A 22,861-nucleotide genomic window follows, 5' to 3' on the forward strand; every position below is an offset into this window, starting at 1 on the left:
TTCATTCATGTTCCAGAACAATTTTATGGTAGCCAGCATTTCATAATGTAATACCTGCTTGGGGTGTTGTCAGAGTTCATTTGAGACGGTTTTACTACTTTTCTACTGATTGGTGTTTCATGAGGTTAGCATTGGCTGAATTGCATTAGCTGACCTTCGAGTGAATAAATGAATGTCTTTTGCCAGCCTAAGTTTTATTGTTCTGTGCTACAAATGTTTATGTATCAAAAGCAGGTTTTTTAACAATTTGATTACGCATGTGTACAAATTATTGCGTAATAAGCTGTATATATAAATCTGTTATTTGCTTCTGTTCTGGGCATTTATAACTTGTGGGGTTTATTGTCCATTCAGGGATCATTGATAAACCTTTCAAGGTCTCCCTCTCTGTGTCAGAGGAGAGTCTGTATTTTAAAAGCTGAGGAAATTCTATGCTAAAATTATAGACATGCACTAGGTTTTTCAATGGACTCTAAATTTAGTAAAACATTTAGGAAATAAGATGGTAGTCATATCCTGTGGTTCTACATAGCCAACACCACTAGCTTAAAACAAACTGTGGAAGAGCATATGAAAAGGGAATGAGTGGGAATGGGAGAGCCAGTAGAAGATAACAAGAAGGAAAGATTTTTGGTTTAAAGGTTTTTCTATCTTCTCATCCTTTTCTCAGGTTCAGGTCTAGATCATCAATTCAGAACGAAAAATCCAAATACAAGATTGAGAACATGGCACATGTAGATATGATTGGATGTGTGTAACAAAATGAGTGATTGCAGTGGCTATCAGACTGTAAAGCGCTGGCTGGTGGTGCCCAGAATTAAATATTGTGAGACCCCAGCTGTAACAAACCTGATCCTGGGGGTACGGAGACAGAGTCTGCAGGAACTTGTATGAAGAAAGGCCCAGAGCGGACACAGGGCATGGCTGACCCTATGGCAGTCAGAGTGGGAGCAGTTTCCCCCTTCAGAGGCCTTGGTCCTCACTGACCGAATTGAAGGCTTTTTTAACTGTGGTTTCCAAGGGGTTGGTGGGGACGGGGGAGGTGGTTGTGGTGTTTTCCCAAACTAATGCTAGGTTTCTTTTCCCTTTTAATACAAGGGGTGTGGTGGGGTGTCAAGGCTGTCTCCCCACTTTGAACTTTAGGGTACAAATGTAGGGGCCTGCATGAAAACTTCTAAGCTTAACTACCAGCTTAGCTCTGGTCCGCTGCCACCATCCCAAGAATTCCCATCCCTGGGAAGCCTTGAGAAACCTTTCACCAATTCCCTGGTGAATACAGATCCAAACCCCTGGGATCTTAAAACAAGGAGAAATTAACCATCCCCCCTTCTTTCTCCCACCAACTCCTGGTGAATACAGATCCAACCCCCTTGGATCTAAAACAAGGAGAAATTAACCATCCCCCCTTCTTTCTCCCACCAACTCCTGGTGAATACAGATCCAAACCCCTGGGATCTTAAAACAAGGAGAAATTAACCATCCCCCCTTCTTTCTCCCACCAACTCCTGGTGAATACAGATCCAACCCCCTTGGATCTAAAACAAGGAAAAAAATCAATCAGGTTCTTAAAAAGAAGGTTTTTAATTAAAGAAAAAGGTAAAAATCATCTCTGTAAAATCAGTATGGAAAATAACTTTACAGGTAATCAAACTTAAAGAGCTCAGAGGACTCCCCTCTAGTCTTAGGTTCAAAGTACAGCAAGCAAAGATAAACACTCTAGTAAACGGTACATTTACAAGTTGAGAAAAACAAAGTAAAACTAAGATGCCTTGCCTGGCTATTTACTTACAAGTTTGAAATAGGAGAGACTTGTTTAGAAAGATGTGGAGAACCTGGATTGATGTCTGGTCCCTCTCAGTCCCAAGAGTGAACGACTCCCAAACAAAGAGCACAAACAAAAGCCTTCCCGCCCTCCAAGATTTGAAAGTATCTTGTCCCCTTATTGGTCCTTTGGGTCAGATGCCAGGCAGGTTACCTGAGCTTCTTAACCCTTTACAGGGAAAAGGATTTTGGAGTCTCTGGCCAGGAGGGATTTTATAGTACTGTACACAGGACAGCTGTTACCCTTCCCTTTATAGTTATGACAGGTGGGGTTTTTTGTTTTGTTTTGTTTTGTTGTTCTTCAGACTCAGTGCTTGCAAGTATTGCTTCATAGAGGTGCCTAGGGGTGGTGTTAAGTTTTCCCAGCTTACTGGATGAGGTCCTGAGCCAGCCCTGTGTTGTAGGGCCAAGAGGAATCCTTAGATATTGAACCTGGCCCTTGTTGCTGCTAACTTCCCCTGGCAGAAGGGTTACATGAACAAATGGCTAAACTGTGTCATTTAGGCACAGCCCTACATTGGTGATGGCATGGGGCCACCCTTCCTCAGGGGGAATACAGAATGGATTGTGCATTTGGGCTTGTCTTTACTGCAAAGTTAATTCAAATGTTGCCCGTAACTTGAGTCCTGTCCACACACTAAAGCCCTTAACTCAAGTGTGGTGGTGCTTTTTACTTGAGTTGGCCGGCTCATCAGTTTGCTAACACCACCACTCAGCAATGTGGATGCAGGCTAGCTCCACTTGAATGTTGATAGTCTTCCATTGCTTTCCCACAATTCCCCCAGTGTGCCCAGAAAGGACAGACAGGCTCTCTCCCACAGTACAGTGGGATAGAATTCATAGCGTGGCTCAGCATACTGCAGCACAAAGAACCACAAGACCCAGAAGGTTTAGGGTGTGTCTTCATAGCAGAATTAGCAAGAATGATCACTGAAGTGTTACCCCAACTCGACTTCCCTCCACGTACAAAAATCTCCAGTTTGAGTTAAGTGGTGCTTTAAGCTCAAATGAGCTGGCCCACCAGGGTACATCTATAATATGGCCCAGATCAACAGGCTCTCAGGGCTCATGCTACTGCACTAAAAATACCTATTTGGACATTGTGGCTTGGGCTCTGAAGCCTAGAGAGGGAGGTGGGCTTCAGGGCCTGAGTTCCAGCCTAAGCACTGTCTACACAGCTATTTTTAGTGCGGTAGCACAAGCCCAAATCTGTTGACCCAGGCTTCGGTGCTCGCTGCCGAGGGCTGCCACTGGCTGCGCAGACATACTCTCAGAGGGTGGGGTGCAGTAACTCGAGTGATGCTGGAGCTAGGAATGCAGTCAGGATTGCTTGAGTTACAGCAACTTGAGCAGTCAGGATTGCTTGAGTTACAGAAGCTAAATCCAATCACTCTGTGTAGCTCCCGGGGTTGTTCTGAAGTGCGGCGGTTCCTAGTGAAGCTAGACTAGCTTGAGTGCAGTAACTCAAGTGTACTAACTCGAGCTAACCGGTGCAGCGAAGACAAGCCCTTAATGCCACACACGAGTGAGGGCTTGTCTAGGTGAACATTTAGTTCATGGGAAACGGGGATATGAATCTGTCCTGCGCTAGCCTGCCACACACTGTCCATGTGGACCCTGATGATACACCCTAATAGACTCATAGACTTTAAAGTCAGAAGGGACCATTATGATCATCTAGTCTGACCTCCCGCATGATGCAGGCCACAAAGCCGTCCCAACCCCTTTCCCTTTTAGTTTGTTAGTGCATGTTAATCTACTCCAATTCCAAAGCAGGGCAGATCAAAAAGTGCACTAACAAACTTCTAGTGCGCATCAGCTGGGTCCACATGGACAGTTAGGGTATGTCTACACTGGAATTAAAAACCCATGACTGGCCCATGCCAGCTGACTTGGTTTTTGGGGCTCGGGCTACGGGGCTGTATAATTGCAGTGTAGTCATTTGGGCTTGGGCTGGAGCCCAGGATCTAGGACCCTGCAAGGTGGGAGTATCCCAGAGCTCAGGCTGCCGCCCAAGCCAGAATGTCTACACTGCAATTATACAGCCCTGCAGCCTGAGCCCCACAAGCCTGAGCCAGCTAGCATGGGCCAACCATGGGTGTCTAGTAGTGCCTGGCAGGCTAGATTCACACCCCCGCTTGTAACAAACTAAATGTTTATATAGACAAGCCCTGAAAACAGCAACAGTATGGACAGCAGCTCAAGTGTTATTTCGCAGTATGGCTGCTTTCACTCAAGCTATGCTAACTCAAGAGAAGTAATTCAAGTGTCAATAACTCAAGTTAACTCTGCCATGAAGACATACCCTTTGTATGTATTGGTCAGGTCAATACAGAGTCAGAACTGCCTTTAAAAAATAACATGATTAAAACATGTAATGCCCATTATGCCCTTAGATACACTGACCATTCTTTATTCTGGTTACTGGGTATTATACCCTCTTTTCTGAAGACAAAATTGGGACATTATAGAGAAATATTGTAAATTCTCTCTGATATTAGAAGCTTATTTCTTTTTTTAAAAATCTATTGCAATTCCTACTCATTGTGGCAGTCACCCAAAGCTGTTTAAAAGAGATTAGTTTCCCTCACTTCATGCAAACTTTACAGAATTGCTGCTTCACTAGAAGTTTAAAAGAAAGTATTACGTTTGTTCTTTTTTCCAGGCCTGAGTTGCAGTGATGAATGATTTAATGGGAATTGTTTGTTAATGAATGTTTAGAGTTTCAGTGGAACTGTGTTGAGCTGAAAGGGAGACAGACCCCTTAATCTTCTTCTGGAAACCAGTGAACAACAGAAATCATTTTAGCTAGGTCTCTAATGAAAGGCTTACTGTTCACTGATCAGTCCCACATGTGTTTATGAATGTTACCACTGTGCAAACAGCAGCAGGAGGTACACTTTAGGGAAGTTTAGTATATTGAGCCTCTCAGCAGCAGAGATACATAATAAGGTTTTTCTGGCTTGGCTTCTCTGGTACTATACTGGTTAAGCTGTCCTTCAGTGCTAGGGTGACCAGACCGCAAGTGTGAAAAATCGGGATGGGGGGGTGGGGAGTAATAGGAGTCTATATAAGAAAAAGACCCAAAAATCGGGACTGTCCCTATAAAATCGGGACATCTGGTCACCCTATTCAGTGCGGAAGTGCCCTGCCTTCCGTGCTGCACAGCAGTGCGCATGAGCAGATAGAGGAGATATGACGACTGCCCTCCAGGCAACAGCTAAAACTGATGGTAAATGCTGTGCTGTGGCAGAGGTGGTTTCACTGACGAACATGAAATGACTTAAAATCAACTCTGAAGCTGAGCTCACAGACAAATGCATCGACTGCCTTCTATTCTAAACTACCAGAGTGCAGCGTGACAACACCAGGTACTGTACTTTTTACTTTCTGTGATCTACTGTAGCAAAATTTGTTTGGAAATGTACAGGAAAATATTAATGGTCATTCCAAAATTTTTGTTGTTTCCCTCAGTATAAAATAAGTTGATAAAGCTTTTGAAAAATGTTTCTTGTTACAGCGATGACTACCATGCACAAATATTTCTTGCCCATGATAGTGCTGTAAAAAGTGGGAGCAATCAGTTGTATTTTGCATACCGTACATTTTGCATACCAGTTGATTTGGAATTATGAGATGTTTTACTTTGTATGCACTCAGTCTACAATTAAGAACATTTTAACAAATTCAGTGGCACAAAATCAAATCAAATTATCAAATAAGAGAATTCCATGAGTAATGTTGAACTGTGTACTACAGGCTGGAGTCATCCTTAAGAAAAGGATTATTGTGTCTAAAAATACCTATAGGTTTTGCCTAGGGCTGTGCTATTTTGTTTGAAGCTAGATGCTTCTGAATATTTTGCTATCAAAATATTCAGAAGTTTTAGAGGCACTGTCAGTATAAATCTTGTATAGTTAATAAAATATAAAAGGCCTCTTATTTACAACACCTTAAATTGTTAAAACTGGGGTGAGATCCAATTTCATTTTCATCAGCTTTACAATTTTTTTGTATTTGAATTTAATACAATTTGGATAATAAAAAGTGACTAGTCTGTTTAAGAGCAGTTGTGGGATAGTGATTTGAGCTCATGGGAGTTAGAGGTTAGAGCAGCCCTGAGGTCTCCATACTTGCATAAGGATGCAGCAGCCCCAGCGCCGCTGTTTAGGTAGCCAGGAATTACCAGAGTACAAAGGCACTCTGATCATACTCTACTCTCCTTAATCTGGGGGGAGGGGCGAAGAGACTTGGAGAGTGTGAAGATAAATTAATTTAGTTCACTTTCGTCACAATATTGTCTTTTATTTCATAAACACCTCCACAGAAAAGTCCACCCAGTCCCATATTCTGAGTAAATGTGAGGAGGGTAAATCCAAAGGTCTGACTTTATGGGCCAATCCAGACCTGAATAGCAGCTAAACGCACAGTAACTGCACCTAACTTTCAAAGCTGCTGAGTACTTGCAACTTCCTTTAACTTTGGTGGGTATTAAAGTTGCTTAGTACAGTGACACTCAGACTAAGGCTCGGGAAACCGCAAGTGGCTCTTTAATGTGTCTCCTGCAACTCTTTGCAGCACATGATATTAAAACACTGTGTGATTTAATTATTAATCAATCAGGATGCTTTTACTATGTTATTAAATAGTTGTACTGAGGTCTGAATATCATTGGCTTAGTACCTCTGCCAGTAAGGTCATAAATGTGTGGCTAGAGGAGGGATCTGAAGGCAGCAAGAAATTTTCACTCATCTTAATATGGTTCATTATATACTAATGCCCACACCTAAATCTGGGTCTCTACAGACTAACTGGGGCAGTACATGCGGCTAGGTACTTGTTAACAAAATAATTGCTTTCAGTATTTTTAGTCAACTTTGGGGAAGTTACTGTGAGGTTTTTGTGTGTGTAGGCCACGTATTGGTACCACATCCATTCTAAAACCCTAATTGTAAAAACTGCACTTCTTGTTCTAAGGCAGTGATGGGCAACCTGGGGCCCACAGGCCACATGAGGCCCATCAGGGTAATCCGCTGGTGGGCCACCAGACAGTTTGTTTACATTTGCACGGCCGCCCGCAACTCTCAGTGGCCGTGGTTCACCGTTCCCGGCCAATGGGAGCTGCGGGATGCCCGTGAATCAAGATCATTAGGCTGTTATTTTAACTCTTTGTAACTACAGTATCCTGTTCTAAATGTATATAAACCATGCCAACTGTATAGGAGAGCTTAGAGGAAATGTGTGAAAGTAAAATACCCAGATCATAGCTATGGAGAAACAATCTCCAGAGAATGCACCAGAGGGAAAAGGTGTAAACAACTGAAAAGGTGCAAAAAACAGTACCAATCAGGAAAACGTACATCTCAGAACTTAAGATAAAGAGCCTGAGAGAAGCAAATTGTCAGCATCACTCAGACAATATCAGCTGACAATCTGTAATAGTGGATGACTAGAAATTCTAACAATTAAGCATATCTTTAGGAAGACTAAAACAAAATATATTGTAAAACGAGCTACCAGACTATTATTGTGCTTTAAGAAGATCTCTTACCGTTCCTTAACTTAGAAAGGGTAGACTTTGTTAATATAATCTTGTAGTACAGTGAAAGAGAATTATTACCCAGTCAATGGGGAAACTGTCTTAAGCTAAAGAGAGGGAGGCAATGGGCTTCTGTCTGAAAATTGCAGGGGAGACAGATAAATCAACTGTTATTTTAATCTCCATCACAAGTTAATATGATGGTGTTGGTGCAATGCCATGGGAGCTAATGATTCCAGTTGCCATTCTTGTGGCATCTGGTTACTTCTGTGGACTTGTATAACTCAGTGAAATGTGTATGTTACATAAGGCCTGGTTCAAATGGCAGTCTTTCCATTGGCTTCAAAAGGCCCTGAATAAGGCCCATATACTAGGATAATATAATTTGTTTCTCCCTTCACTTTCCTCTCATTATACTTGTCTATTTGTCTTTTCTTAGCTTCTCAGAGCATGGATCATGCCATCTTCTCTGTTTAGAAGGCAACTGGAACACTGTGGGTATTACTGGAAGTAATTAATGATAATATCAGTGTATCATGACCTGTTCTTAAAGGTCTATTCCTTTTTGTTGTCATTGGTTTTTTTATTCTGGGCCTGATCCAAAGCTCACTGAAGTGAATAAGCACTACCATTGATTTCAGTGGGGTTTGGATCAGGCTCTTTAATCATTTACATGATTCCATTTTTTTATTTTAATGTGGTTTGTTTTATCTTACAGAATCCTGAAATACCAACCTCTGTGTCATGGTGGAAATCATGTGGCACCTGACAGGCTACTGGTAAGAAAAAAAAAATCACTAGAACAAATGACTTTCTCTTCCTATATATGAGTAAAAGCTCATTAGAGTTGAATAGTGACATAATAAAGTCTACATCAGCATCATAAATATAAAAGTAGTGTGAATATAAAAATATAATAAAATATAACAATAATGTGACTTGTTGGTGTGGTGGTATTTTTATCCTGTTTCTTCTTAATCTTTTCAAATTACCAATGGCAGAAGCTGCCCCAAAACCCCCCCAAAACTCCCAAAATCCCCCAAAGAAACCGATTCCACTTAAATGTACATGTCATGTGTAAACGTCTCAAGTTCAATTTTTCTGGGAAGTTTAGAAACCATCAAAAAAAGCAGTTTAAAATTATGGGACTGGATTTCCCTCTGTTACACCTGTTTAAGGTCAATACATTGGTTGCACTTGTTCTCTGCATGATTTTGAGAATTCTAGGAAAAAACATTTGTTTATTGTAAAGACACTCCCGCCCCTCTATGGTGGGTAAAAGAGCCAGATTGGCATAAAGGAGCCCTAAATAATAATACCTAGTTCTTACATAGGGCTTTTTATCATTGGCTCTCAAAGCACTTTACAAAGGACATATAAGTATCATTATTCCCATTTTACAGTTGGGGAAAGTGATGCCCCGATTCTACCTGTTGGAGCTTGCTCCCACAGAAGCACTGTCAATTACAGCTGTGAGTCTGCTCTTTGAGATCCCCTTGCATAGTGGAAGAAGTGGGCCAGAGTGCACAACACTGTGAACATTCTGGACAATGTAGTGGTCAAGCGGGAAGCCCTGGGAGACTGCTGTAACTTAGAGAGGCCTACAGGGCCCCTACCTCTCCCTGGGCTGTGAGTTTTGTGCTGTGCCTCTAAAGGTATGTCTACACTTCGAGCTGGAGTTCAGATTCCCAGCTTGAGGAGACATACCCACACTAGCTCTGATGTAGCTGGTGTATTAAAATAGAATGTAGCAATGGCAGTGCGAGTAGTGGAAGGGGCCAGGTGCCCCAAATACCTGCCTAGGTCTCTGATGAGCACACACTTTGGGCAGCTAGCCACTCTCATGACAGCAGCTACATTCTATTTTTTCGCGTGCTGTCTCCATCAGAGCTAGCACAGGTTTGTCTCCTCTAGCTAGGAATCACACCTACAGCTCAAAGCGTAGACATACCCTTAAAGGCTTAGCGCAGAATTTCATCCACTAGATATCTTGTTGTCTCACAGACCTTCTCTGGAGTAAAAGTATTACCCTAGCAGAAGCTTCTTCATTGGTAATGCTAAAGAAGATTTGATTGACTGGGATTCATCTTCCAAATTAGATGGGTAAAATGATTTACAATATAATACTGCACAAAACTTTTTGGAGTTACGTGACAAGCAGAGCTATGGGTTTCAATATTCCAAGGTAAAATAGTTTTCCTCTCTTTGTCACTTCTTAACTACCAAGTGAAGGCCTATAATTTATCCATGCGTTAAGCTATGGCCAAGAAGTAGTTGCTGCAGAAAGTAGTAGCTGGCTGATCTTTTAATGTTTTCTTCCTTATTTAGATCTTTGTCATTTGAAGAGCTACATGTGTTTCTTGAATTAAAACCCTTTCATATTCTGTGAAATATCTTTCCAAATCCCAGTCAGCCACTACACACAAGTTATTTCCTCATTCCATAAGTATTTTCGACTTTTTGCATAAGCTGGAGGAGCTTTGAACTTCAGTCTGTATGTGTAATTGAAGGCAGATAGCCAGACTCCAGCGTTGCTTCAGGGATTGATGCAATACTTTTCAGTACATTTCAGATAAACAGAAGATGGGAGTGAAGTATGTAGGAGGTATAGCCTGTTCTTTCATGATAAAGTTAATGGGCACTAGACAGCCTGACAATTTCGAACCTATTTAATTGATGTGTGTCTTCAGTATGTAGTATCTGATTGTGTGTGAGACAGACACTGGATTTTAATGAAACTCCATATCCAAATCCTTATTCTGAAAGATTTGAATTTTGCAACTTGACTTATGGGACTTTAATGAAACTCCAAATTCAAACACCCCAAACTAAAGTAATATTCACACACATATCTATATCTGGATATAAACTGGTCTAATGTAGACCTTGTAATTTCTGTGCTAAGGCGGGCTTTCCTGGAGTTTTGAATTGATCTAGCATGGATCCTTACAAGCAGGTAATCTGTAAAATCTATATAATTTAGTTAAGTCATTTATCATGATATGTTCAAGAAGGATACTGTGTCATCTTGTAATACATTTTTGTAATGTGCATATTGGTGGTGTAGGTATTACTGTCCAGTCATTCTTTTCAATGCAGCATTTATTATCATTCAGTAATACTAGACACATTGTTAACTCTGGAATAGAAAGAAGTAAGGCAAAATGTCATGGTTATTGTGCAAAGTAAAATCAGACAAATTATTACAGTAGTTCAGTAATTTAAATATTCATGAGAAAAAGGTGGGTAAACGTTGCAGAAAAATTTTATTAGACTAAATAGAAAAATAACCATAATAATTGGCAACATTTTGATTAGTCAGCTCTTGAATTGTCCTTATGATACGAGGGTGATAATTGAAAACTTGTCCCGTGTATTTTAGGTTAGTCCATTAAAAATGTATCATCCACAACTTTAATTCTTTGTAATATGGAATGTTGGATCAACACTTAACAATTATTTTTCTTGGCCAAATATTAAGAACTTTAAACTTGTAAACTGTAGCAGGTTCAGGAACCCATAGAAACTCTATGTTTGACATCCATAAAGCTGATTGAAATACAAAATGTTTTAATTTTTTCAGCATAGTGGCACATTATATATTCATATAGAGGGACAAATTTATACTTAATCAGATCTGTATTCTTCCCCTCACTTATTTACTTCTAGCTAAAGATTTATAGAACTGTTTGTTTGCCCAGAATGCAAAACTTGCATGACGATGCCATAACACCAATTTGGAAACAAAGGGGCATTTTGGCTATGTTAATATTTGTGCTTATTTCTCACAGAAATCCCCAGCTAATAATAGATATGTGGCTTGCTCACAGACTAGCCCTGCTAAACTTTTATTGCGTCCTATAGTATGTTCCTACTGTCTTCTTCCTTGGAGATATTCATTATATGGCTATGAAAGAAATGAAGGAACAAAATTATTGCTCTCTTGTTGACAAATGGAACCAGATTGGCTGTCTTTATCTAATCCTAGGTGTTGAAGACAGTGGAAATCTCTGTTGGTTCACACTATTCAAGCATTAAATAGAAAGTGATGGGAATAAGTGAGTTGCTTTGTAGTGTAGAATAGGTAACAGGGGGTCATTTTTCAGTTTGAATTTCACTGAAAGCTCCTATATAATACAATGTGTTTTTTTTAATTTGTTTTGTCAGTTCTTCATAAAACTTTTCACACTTTGTTCCTTCCAGGGTTAGAATTATCTGATTTAACCTGCCATTTCCTATTGTATGTATTTAAAAATAAAAATAGCCAAATTTTATTGATTAGGCCCCCCTTTTTTTTTTTTACCTTTTCAGGACCTCTCTGACCATCCTGCTAGTTTTATGTCTGTTCCTAAGGCCACCTGGATCACATGCTTCAGTCAGTTACAAGCCCAACATTGTACTGATACTGGCCGATGATCTTGGTATTGGAGATGTAGGCTGCTATGGAAATGATACTATAAGGTAAAGGATTTAAGCATAGTAATCAAAGTTGTTAATTTACTTTTTTATTGTAAGAATGTCATAGTCTGTTCAATTCCTCCTCTGCTGAGACGCTTGCTGGCAGAAGGACGGGATTCCCTGCTGGTGTCACCATCAGTAGGTTAAAGGTACTAACTGGACCATTTCTCTTCCAGCGCTATAAAAGCATTACAATGACATACTCTGTTAGCAATGGCTATGTTTATTGTCAGTTATTTATCAATAACAATTCTTTTGTGTTCTTTTGGGCCTGACTTTTAGAAATGCTAAGCAGCCATCACCGCCAGCCGAAGTCACTGGGTGTGGTTGGTGAGCTGATTGCATTTGTATAAGTTTAGGCAATTTTTTTTTTTCTGACTCTCAGGCCTGGTCTACACTACGAGTTTACGTCGACTTTAGTAGCGTTAAATCGAATTAAGCCTGGACACGTTCACACGACGAATCCCTTTCTTTCAACTTAAAGGGCCTTTAAACCGGTTTCTTTACTCCACCTCCGATGACTGGATTAGCGATAAAATCGGCCTTAGCGGGTCAGAATTGGGGTAGTGTGGACGGAATTCGACGTTATTGGCCTCCGGGAGCTATCCCACAGTGCTTCATTGTGACCGCTCTGGACAGCACTCTCAACTCAGATGCACTGACCAGGTAGACAGGAAAAGCCCCGCGAACGTTTGAATTTCATTTCCTGTTTGCCCAGCGTGGAGAGCACAGGTGACCATGCAGAGCTCATCAGCACAGGTAACCGTGATGGAGTCCCAGGATCGCAAAAGAGCTCCAGCATGGACCGAACGGGAGGTACGGGATCTGCTCGCCATATAGGGAGATGAATCAGTGCTAGCTGAACTCCGTAGCAGTAAACAAAATGGCAAAATATTAGAAAAGGTCTCCAAGGCCATGAAGGACAAAGGCCATAACAGGGACGCACAGCAGTGCCGCGTGAAAATTAAGGAGCTAAGGCAAGCCTACCACAAAGCCAGAGAGGCAAACGGAAGGTCCGGAGCAGAGCCGCAAACATGCCGCTTCTATGCGGAGCTGCGTGCCATGCTAGGGGGTGCAGCCACCACTACCCCAAACATGTGCTATGACTCCTTCACTGGAGAAACACACAGGGAAGTGCGTTCGGGGTACGAGGAAGATGAGGATGAAGATAATGTAGATAGCTCACAGCAGCAAGGAAGCGGAGAAACCGGTTTCCCCAACAGCCAGGATATGTTTATCACCCTGGACCTGGAGCCAGTAACCCCCAAACTCACCCAAGGCGTGCTCCCAGACCTTGAGGCACACAGGGGACCTCTGGTGAGTGTACCTTTGTAAATATTACACATGGTTTAAAAGCAAGCGTGTTTAATGATTAATGATTAATTTGCCCTGGCAATCGCGGCCAGTACAGCTACTGGAAAAGTCTGTTAGCGTGTATGGGGATGGAGCAGAAATCCTCCAGGGACATCTCCAGAAAGCTCTCCTTGATGTACTCCCAAAGCCTTTGCAAAAGGTTTCTGGGGAGGGCTGCCTTATCCCGTCCGCCATGGTAGGACACTTTACCACGCCAGGCCAGTAGCACGTAGTCTGGAATCATTGCATAACAAAGCATGGCAGCGTATGGTCCCGGTGTTTGCTGGCATGCAGACAACATCCATTCCTTATCGCTCTTTGTTATCCTCAGGAGAGTGATATCATTCACGGTCACCTGGTTGAAATGGGGCGATTTTATTAAGGGGACATTCAGAGGTGCCCCTTCCTGCTCTGCTGAACAGAAATGTTCCCCGCTGTTAGCCACGTGGTGGGGGGGAGGGGTGAAGTGATCATCCCCGAGAATTGGGTGTGTGGGGGGGTTGTGCTGCATGTTAACCCGGAAACCGCAGCCCCTCATTTTACATTGCAAACCCATTTTAAATGGCCAACCCAAGGGGTGCTTGGTATGGGAAATGAGGGCGCTACTGTTTGAAACCATTCCCACATGTTAAGAAGGTTAAAGCCAAAAGACTGTGGCTTACCATGGCTGCCTGCAAGCCGAAATCTGTTGCCTGGCACTGCGTGAGTGATCTCTCACACCAAACCGGCAGGCCCTCAATATAAGAGGAAAAATGCGACCTTGTAACGAAAGCACATGTGCTGTGTAATGTGAACAGCAAAATTTAACGTGAAAGAGTGTGTCTTTTTTAACCACCTCTCCTTTCTCCTCCACCAGCTACAAATGTTTCTCCTTCACAGAGGCTAGTGAAGATTAGAAGGAGAAAACGGCGGACTTGGGATGATATGTTCACGGACCTCCAGATGTCCTCCCACGCTGAAAGAGCACAGCAGAATGCATGGAGGCAGTCAATGTCAGACTACAGAAAAGCACAGTATGAACGAGAGGAGAGGTGGCGGGCTGAATCGCGGGATGAACAGAGAAAGTGGCAGGCTGAAGATGATAGGTGGCGTCAGCTTGCAGACAGAAGGCAAGAGTTGATGCTCCGGCTGCTGGAGCATCAAACTGATATGCTCCAGCATATGGTTGAGCTGCAGGAAAGCCAGCAGGAGCAGAGACCGCCGCTACAGCCCCTGTGTAACCAACAGCCCTCCTCCCCAAGTTCCATATCCTCCTCACCCAGACGCCCAAGAACACGGTGGGAGGGCCTCCGGCCACCCAGTCACTCCACCCCAGATGATTGCCCGAGCATCAGAAGGCTGGCCTTCAATAAGAGTTAAAGTTTTAAACTGCAGTGTGTCCTTTTCCTTCCCTCCTCCCCCACCCATCCCGGACTACCTTGGCAATTATCCCTCTAGTTGTGTGATGAATTAATAAAGAATGCATGAATGTGAAGTAACAATGACTTTATTGCCTCTGCAAGTGGTGCTCGAAGGGGGGAGGGGAGGGTGGGGTGGTTGGTTTACAGGGAAGTAGAGTGAACCAGGTGGGGGGGGCGGAGAGTTCATCAAGGAGAAACAAACAGAAGTTTCACACCATAGCGTGGCCAGTCACAAAACTCGTTTTCAAAGCTTCTCTGATGCGTACCGCGCCCTTCTGTGCTCTTCTAACCACCCTGGTGTCTGGCTGCGCGTAATCAGCGGCCAGGCGATTTGCCTCAACCTCCCACCCTGCCATAAATGTCTCCCCCTTACTCTCACAGATATTGTGGAGCGCACAGCAAGCAGCAATAACAATGGGGATATTCTTTTCGCTGAGGTCTGAGCGAGTCAGTAAGCTGCGCCAGCGCGCTTTTAAACGTCCAAATGCACATTCCACCACCATTCGGCACTTGCTCAGCCTGTAGTTGAACAGGTCCTGACTACTGTCCAGGCTGCCTGTGTACGGCTTCATGAGCCATGGCATTAAGGGGTAGGCTGGGTCCCCAAGGATCACGATAGGCATTTCAACATCCCCAACGGTTATTTTCTGGTCAGGGAAGAAAGTCCCTTCCTCCAGCTTTCAAAACAGACCAGAGTGCCTGAAGACGCGAGCATCATGTACCTTTCTCGACCATCCCACGTTGATGTTGGTGAAACGTCCCTTGTGATCCACCAGGGCTTGCAGCAGCATTGAAAAGTACCCCTTGCGGTTTACGTACTCTGTGGCTTGGTGCTCCGGTGCCAAGATAGGGATATGGGTTCCGTCTATCGCCCCACCACAGTTTGGGAATCCCATTGCAGCAAAGCCATCCACTATGGCCTGCACATTTCCCAGAGTCACTACCCTTGATATCACCAGGTCTTTGATTGCCCTGGCAACTTGGATCACAGCAGCCCCCACAGTAGATTTGCCCACTCCAAATTGATTCCCGACTGACCGGTAGCTGTCTGGCATTGCAAGCTTCCACAGAGCTATCGCCACTCGCTTCTCAACTGTGAGGGCTGCTCTCATCCTGGTATTCTGGCGATTCGGGCAGGGGAAAGCAAGTCACAAAGTTCCATGAAAGTGCCCTTACGCATGCGAAAGTTTCGCAGCCACTGGGAATCGTCCCACACCTGCAGCACAATGCGGTCCCACCAGTCTGTGCTTGTTTCCGGGCCCAGAATCGGCGTTCCACGGCATGAACCTGCCCCAGTAACACCATGATTTGCACATTGCTGGGGCCTGTGCCTTGTGAGAGGTCTATGTCCATGTCAATTTCCTCATCACTCTCGTCACCGCGCTGCAATCGCCTCCTCAGCTGGTCCTGGTGTTGCTTTGGCATGTCCTGGCTCTGCATATACTCCAGGACAATGCGCGTGGTGTTCATAGTGCTCATAATTGCCGCGGTGATCTGAGCGGGCTCCATGATCCCAGTGCTATGGCGTCTGGTCTGAAAAAAGGTGCGAAACTAGTATCTGACAGACGGCGGGAGGGAGGGAGGGGCGAGTGATGATATGGCGTACAGGGAATTAAAATCAAGAAAGGTGGCTGTGCATCAGGGAGAAACACAAACAACTGTCACACAGAATGCCCCCCCCCAAAGATTGAACTCAAAACCCTGGGTTTAGCAGGCCGTTGATTTCACGGAGGGAGGGGGAAGCAAATGAACACAGAACAAATCTATGTTTTACATCTTAAGCTGGCAGACGACAGTGCAGCATGACTGATAGCCCTCGGCATCTTTTGGGTGCTTGGCAGAAAATACTGGGCGCTTGGCAGAAAATAGCATACTACGACTGATAGCCATCATCGTCGAGACAGTTCGATAGGACTGAGCATGTCTGCCCAGGTGCCCATGATTGACAGCCACTGCAGTACGATGATGACGGATACCAATCATAATATACCATCTTCTACCAAAAGACAAGGGGCTGCTGCTGTGTGCAATGCAGCCCCATGTCTGCCAGCCCCACGTCTGCCAGCACACAGATCGCCGATGATGGCTACCAGTCATACTGCACTGTCTACTGCCAAAAGGCAATTAGCTGCTGCTGTGCAGCAATGCAGTACCACGTCTGCCGGCACCCAGAGGACATATGGTGACGGTGAGCTGAGCTGAGTGGGCTCCATGCTTGGCATGGTATGTTGTCTGCACAGGTAACCCAGGTAAAAAGGCGCGAATCAATTGTCTGCCGTTGCTCTGACAGAGGAGGAGGTGCCTGACGACATGTACCCAGAACCGCCCGCGACACTATTTTGCATCATTCAGGCATTGGGATCTCAATCCAGAATTCCAATGGGCGGCGGAGATTGCGGGAACTGTGGGATAGCTACCCACAGTGCAACGCTCTGGAAATCGACGCTAGCCTCGGTACTGTGGACGCAGTCCGCCGACTTAATGCACTTAGAGCATTTTATGTGGGGACACACACAATCGGCTGTATACAACCGATTTCTATAAAACCGGCTTCTATAAATTCGACCTAATTTCATAGTGTAGACATACCCTCAGATAAAAAAAAATAATTAAACATGAAAATAAAATAATAAAATAAAGGCAGCCTACTTCAGCTGAGAATGTTTAAGGAGTTAATTAATGTTAACAAAATGGAAGGCAATTTTGATATACAGTGATGTGTTGATTTTTTTTCATCCCATTTCTGTAGGCTTTATATGTGGTTGTTTAAGCGGAGAACCAATCCTGAAGTCCTTACTTGGGCAAAACTCGCATTGACTTCAATGAGAATTTTGCACGAGTGAGGACAATCTGCCTTTTGTGATGAGTTCTGCATAAAGAGTGATGGTATGATAGTGCCAGGTATCTTTCGACCATAAGAGTAGGACAAAATAATTATTTTTTGAAAAAAAAAATCCATATAACCTTCAGCCTTTCACCATGTATTACATTGTCACCTGCTATTTCCATTAACCAACAGGCTTCTGTCAATTCCTGAGTAAGGCTGTGTTCCTGCAAGTAGCCGCACAGGGATGGGCCCCTGCAGCCAGAGAGCCCCAGTGGCCTCCATGTGGCTGTGCACCAGCAAGGGGATACACTGCATGGAACTGCTTGTAGGGATGGGGTCTAAGCTTGGGAATTATTCACTTTAAAAATGTCCAAACTATTGTAATGACCAGACTAAGAGAGAGAGAAATAAAAAATCCATTATCCTAATTATGGCAGAGGAAATAGCCAACGGCTAACTTTAGTAGAGAGCTCAGGAAATGCTTATTAGGTTTTCTATTTAAAAAAAAGAAAGAAAAAATACAGTACACAACATTGCTAATCATTATTAGCTGACAGACCACTGTAATGAAATTTGGTTGTGTTGGTTTTGTTTTTAGGACCCCTAATATTGACCGTCTGGCAAGGGAAGGAGTGAAACTTACTCAGCACATTGCTGCGGCTCCACTTTGCACCCCAAGCAGAGCTGCTTTCCTGACTGGCAGATACCCCATCAGATCAGGTTTGGACCCATTTCATGGTACAGTGCCATCTTAGCAAGAGATCTTAGCTTTTAAACATTTAGGCCAAAGGGACCATTATGATCATCTAGTCTGACCTCCTGCACATTGCAGACCACAGAACCTTGCCCACCCGCTCCTGTAATAGACCCCTAACCTCTGGCTGAGTTACTGAAATCCGCAAATCATGATTTAAAGACTTCAAGTTACAGAGAATCCACCATTTACTCCAGTTTAAACCTGCAAATGACCTGTGCCTCATGTTGCAGAGGAAGGCGAAAACCCACCAGGGTCTCTGCTAATCTGATCCAGGAGAAAATTCCTTCCCAACCCCAAATATCAGTTAGACCCTGAGCATTTTGGCAAGACGCATCAGCCAGACACCTGAGACAGAATTTTCTATAGTAATTCAGAGCCATCCTCGTCTAGTATCCCATCACCAGCGGCTGGGGATATTTGCTTATTTTATGTTATAATTATTGCAACATGGATCCATTCATCCCTGCCTCTGCACAGCACATAAAAGAGCACTGATGTAGCTATCATGAAAGGAGGCTAAGAGGTGCAAACAGATGGGAGCAGTAGTCATCATGTCCCCCACTGAATTGCCACCAGAAGCCTCTCCACATGGGCAATGCACTTTTGAAGGTCCATAGATATTTAACAGATGTGGCTGGCCCATATGAAAGTCAGTGGGGTAAAAAATAAACAGTCATTCCTGGCAGCAGCTTCCCCTCAAACTAGTATATTTTGTGGCACAAAAGATCATGGAATAATGCTGCTCTGTAATAGTGATGCCAATAGTAATGTTTTGCTATAAAGTTACTAAATCTCAACAATTTATAGCACAGTGCTCAAATGGCAAAAGGTTTTTTAAACCCAGTTTACTTTAGTCCTAAATCCTAAACAGAAATACCTGTGATAATAATGTAATGGCAAGTAAGTGCATGTAGGCAATATACTCAGACTAGTTTCATTCCCTCTGGTCAAAAAACAGGAATGACAGACATGCAAGACAAATTTCAGTAACTTATAATTCTGTAACTGTTATAGTTCACCCTAACCACACAATAGTAATCAATTTGACAGAAGCATTATTTTCTCTCCTGATGATACAAGTTCCAGGGATGAAAGACAAATAGTTATGCAAGCTTCTAGATTGCATTTCCCTAGTCATTGCACTATAGCAAATTATTGCAGTGTGTATCCCAGGAAGTTTGAAATTAATATGCTGCCCCACTTCCACCCTTAACCTCCAATTGAGATCAGTGGGAATTGTGCACACATATCTACAGTCTAGTCTGTGTTCCTATATCTCAGTGCAGAACCCGTAAAGTCTGGATGATATTGTAATATATAATAGCCCTTATATTAGTGACCCATTTCAGTCTTCCAGAAACTTGACATTTGACTTATGTTTGATCATCCCCGTGCCCTATGTGTTTACAGCTTTCCTCTTTTTCACTCCATCAAACATTCACTCAGATCCACAACTTTGGTTTCTAAAATCTGTAAGAAGAGGTTTTTTCTATGTTTTCCAAGTCCTGCTGCAAATAATGATTAAAAGGTAGAAGGAAAACATCACACACATCTGTGTGAGGTTCAAATGAGAAATTGGTAATATAAAAGCAAGAGATATACATCTCCCCATTCTCACCCAGAGACTAATTTATTTTTACTGGGGCTTAACCAGACAGCATAGGCTAGATTCTTAGCTGGTGTAAATCAGCACCACACTATATGTCACAGCTAACCTGGTGGCTGAACTTTGTGACTTTGTCCTCACCCACAACTATTTCACATTTGGGGACAATATATACCTTCAAGTCAGCGGCACTGCTATGGGTACCCGCATGGCCCCACAATATGCCAACATTTTTATGGCTGACTTAGAACAACGCTTCCTTAGCTCTCGTCCCCTAACGCCCCTACTCTACTTGCGCTACATTGATGACATCTTCATCATCTGGACCCCTGGAAAAGAAGCCCTTGAGGAATTTCACCATGATTTCAATAATTTCCATCCCACCATCAACCTCAGCCTAGATCAATCCACACAAGCGGTCCATTTCCTGGACACTACTGTGCTAATAAGCGATGGTCACATAAATACCACCCTATACCGGAAACCTACTGACCGCTACACTTACATACATGCCTCCAGCTTCCATCCAGGACACACCACACGATCCATTGTCTACAGCCAAGCTCTAAGATATAACCGCATTTGCTCCAATCCCTCAGATAGAGACAAGCACCTACAAGATCTCTATCAAGCATTCTTAAAACTACAATACCCACCTGCTGAAGTGAAAAAACAGATTGACAGAGCCAGACGAGTACCCAGAAGTCACCTCCTACAAGACAGGCCCAACAAAGAAAATAACAGAACACCACTAGCTGTCACCTTCAGCCCCCAACTAAAACCTCTCCAGCGCATCATCAGAGATCTACAACCTATCCTGAAAGATGATCCTTTACTCTCACAGATCTTGGGAGACAGACCTGTCCTCGCTTACAGACAACCCCCCAACCTAAAGCAAATACTCATCAGCAACCACACATCACTGAACAAAACCACTGACCCAGGAACCTATCCTTGTAACAAAGCCCAATGCCAACTCTGTCCACATATCTATTCAAGTGACATCATCATAGGACCTAATCACATCAGCCATACCATCAGGGGCTCGTTCACCTGCACATCTACCAATGTGATATATGCCATCATGTGCCAGCAATGCCCCTCTGCCATGTACCTTGGCCAAACCGGACAGTCTCTACGCAAAAGAATTAATGGACACAAATCTGACATCAGGAATCATAATACTCAAAAACCAGTGGGAGAACACTTTAAACTGTCTGGTCATTCCATGTCAGACCTGCAGGTGGTTATCTTACAACAGAAAAACTTCAAAAACAGACTCCAACAAGAGACTGCTGAGCTGGAATTGATATGCAAACTAGACACAATCAACTCAGGATTGAATAAGGACTGGGAATGGCTGAGCCATTACAAACATTGAATCTATCTCCCCTTGTAAGTATTCTCACACTTCTTATCAAACTGTCTGTACTGGGCTATCTTGATTATCACTTCAAAAGTTTTTTTCCTCTTACTTAATTGGCTTCTCAGAGTTGGTAAGACAACTCCCACCTGTTTATGCTCTCTGTATGTGTGTATATATATCTCCTCAATATTTATTCCACTCTATATGCATCCGAAGAAGTGAGCTGTAGTCCACGAAAGCTTATGCTCTAATAAATTTGTTAGTCTCTAAGGTGCCACAAGTACTCCTGTTCTTTTTGCGGATACAGACTAACACGGCTGCTACTCTGAAAACTATTAAAGTCAGTGAAGCTATGCTGATTTACATCAGCTGAGGATCTAGACCCAAGAATGTAAGTATGTTTTTTAGTGGCCGGCTAATTATTCAGTTATTGGAGGCAAGGAGGAGAGAGACAATGGAAAGATACAAAAGGTTGATGATTGAGTCTAGCAAGTTTTGTCTGTGCAGACGAGAGAGCTCTAGTGAACTATTATAAAAACAAAATTTGCTTTTGACTAAAGCACCCTCATTGCTGTGTTTAGTACTTTTAAAAATTGTGTATTATAGGTATGGATGCCACTAATGACTATCGTGTTATTCAGTGGGCTGGGGCCTCAGGAGGGCTCCCTCCAAATGAAACCACTTTTGCCAAGATACTACAGCAGCAAGGTTATACCACAGGACTAATAGGTATGTAGACTCAATATTGGTTGGGTAAAAAGTATTAGCTGACCACTTAGCACTGAAATACTTCATTGTGAGGTGACTGATCAATTCTCAGTTTTAATGTTTATGACATCATATCGTATAATATGTCTTTCTTCCCTTGTGTCAGTGTCAAACTGTCTGGAGTGGCTCACAAGCATGAGTGCAACCTCAGGGCAGACTGATCAGGAACAGGGCACAAAATCCAAACTGACTGTATGTTCTATAATTAGATTTCACCAACTAAGTATCAAATGTGACCTCCTACAGCATTATAACAGCCTTAACATGGAGTCACAGACAGTCCCCCTTTGGGCACTCCAATCTATCTTGACACCCAAGCAAGCCTGCCTTTGTAATAGATGGCCCTTTGCACCAAAAAACACATTGCTATTCAGGTTATTCCCAGTCCTGAAGAACCAATCACTTACCCCAGGTCAACTGTACCTCCGATCTCAAATCAAAGATAACATGTGTAGCCAATCTTGTAATAAACTAACTAAAGGTTTCAAGTATCAGAGGGGTAGCCGTGTTAGTCTGAATCTGTAAAAAGCAACAGAGGGTCCTGTGGCATCTTTGAGACTAACAGAAGTATTGGGAGCATAAGCTTTCGTGGGTAAGAACCTCACTTCTTCAGATGCAAGGGAGGAGGGCTTGCATCTGAAGAAGTGAGGTTCTTACCCACGAAAGCTTATGCTCCCAATACTTCTGTTAGTCTCAAAGATGCCACAGGACCTTCTGTTGCTTTTAACTAAAGGTTTATTAACTAAGAAAAAGAAATAGGAGAGTTATTTATGCAGTTAAAGCAGGTAAACATTCACCCACAGATGAGTTAGTCAAGTTTCAAAAGATAAAAGAAGCTTCTATAATAAGTGAGGTTTTATGTCCTTTAGGGCCAACCCAAGGCAAGCAGCTTGGGGATCTCTTGCTTATGTTTAGGAATCTTTGCCTCCCAGAATCCAGGCAGCATAAAGAAAATGCCTTAACAGG

General features: G+C 43.1%; 2 protein-coding genes across 6 annotated transcripts in view; one reads left to right on the forward strand and one right to left on the reverse strand.

The window, feature by feature from the left end:
• LOC101951641 (CD99 antigen) overlaps positions 1 to 22,861 on the reverse strand; it is a 514,232-nt gene that overhangs the window by 257,658 nt on the left and 233,713 nt on the right. The gene's annotated exons all lie outside the window — the stretch shown is intronic.
• The window catches only part of LOC101949790 (arylsulfatase D-like), a 36,660-nt gene continuing 18,591 nt past the window's right edge, over positions 4,793 to 22,861 (forward strand). Inside the window, exons 1-6 of one of the 3 annotated variants that reach the window (XM_005283313.5) lie at positions 4,793 to 5,192; positions 7,800 to 7,854; positions 8,079 to 8,139; positions 11,672 to 11,821; positions 17,997 to 18,118; positions 21,734 to 21,856. In XM_005283313.5, coding sequence (XP_005283370.2) covers positions 8,105 to 8,139; positions 11,672 to 11,821; positions 17,997 to 18,118; positions 21,734 to 21,856 — 430 coding nt within the window. In that variant the 5' untranslated portion in view covers positions 4,793 to 5,192; positions 7,800 to 7,854; positions 8,079 to 8,104. Of the gene's footprint in view, positions 5,193 to 7,799; positions 7,855 to 8,078; positions 8,140 to 11,671; positions 11,822 to 17,996; positions 18,119 to 21,733; positions 21,857 to 22,861 lie in introns of those variants that run through there. The other 2 variants (XM_005283314.5, XM_005283315.5) reach the window with 2 other exon arrangements.

This window comes from Chrysemys picta, chromosome 1 (genome assembly GCF_011386835.1).
Source record: "Chrysemys picta bellii isolate R12L10 chromosome 1, ASM1138683v2, whole genome shotgun sequence".
In the NCBI taxonomy this organism is placed as follows: domain Eukaryota; kingdom Metazoa; phylum Chordata; order Testudines; family Emydidae; genus Chrysemys; species Chrysemys picta.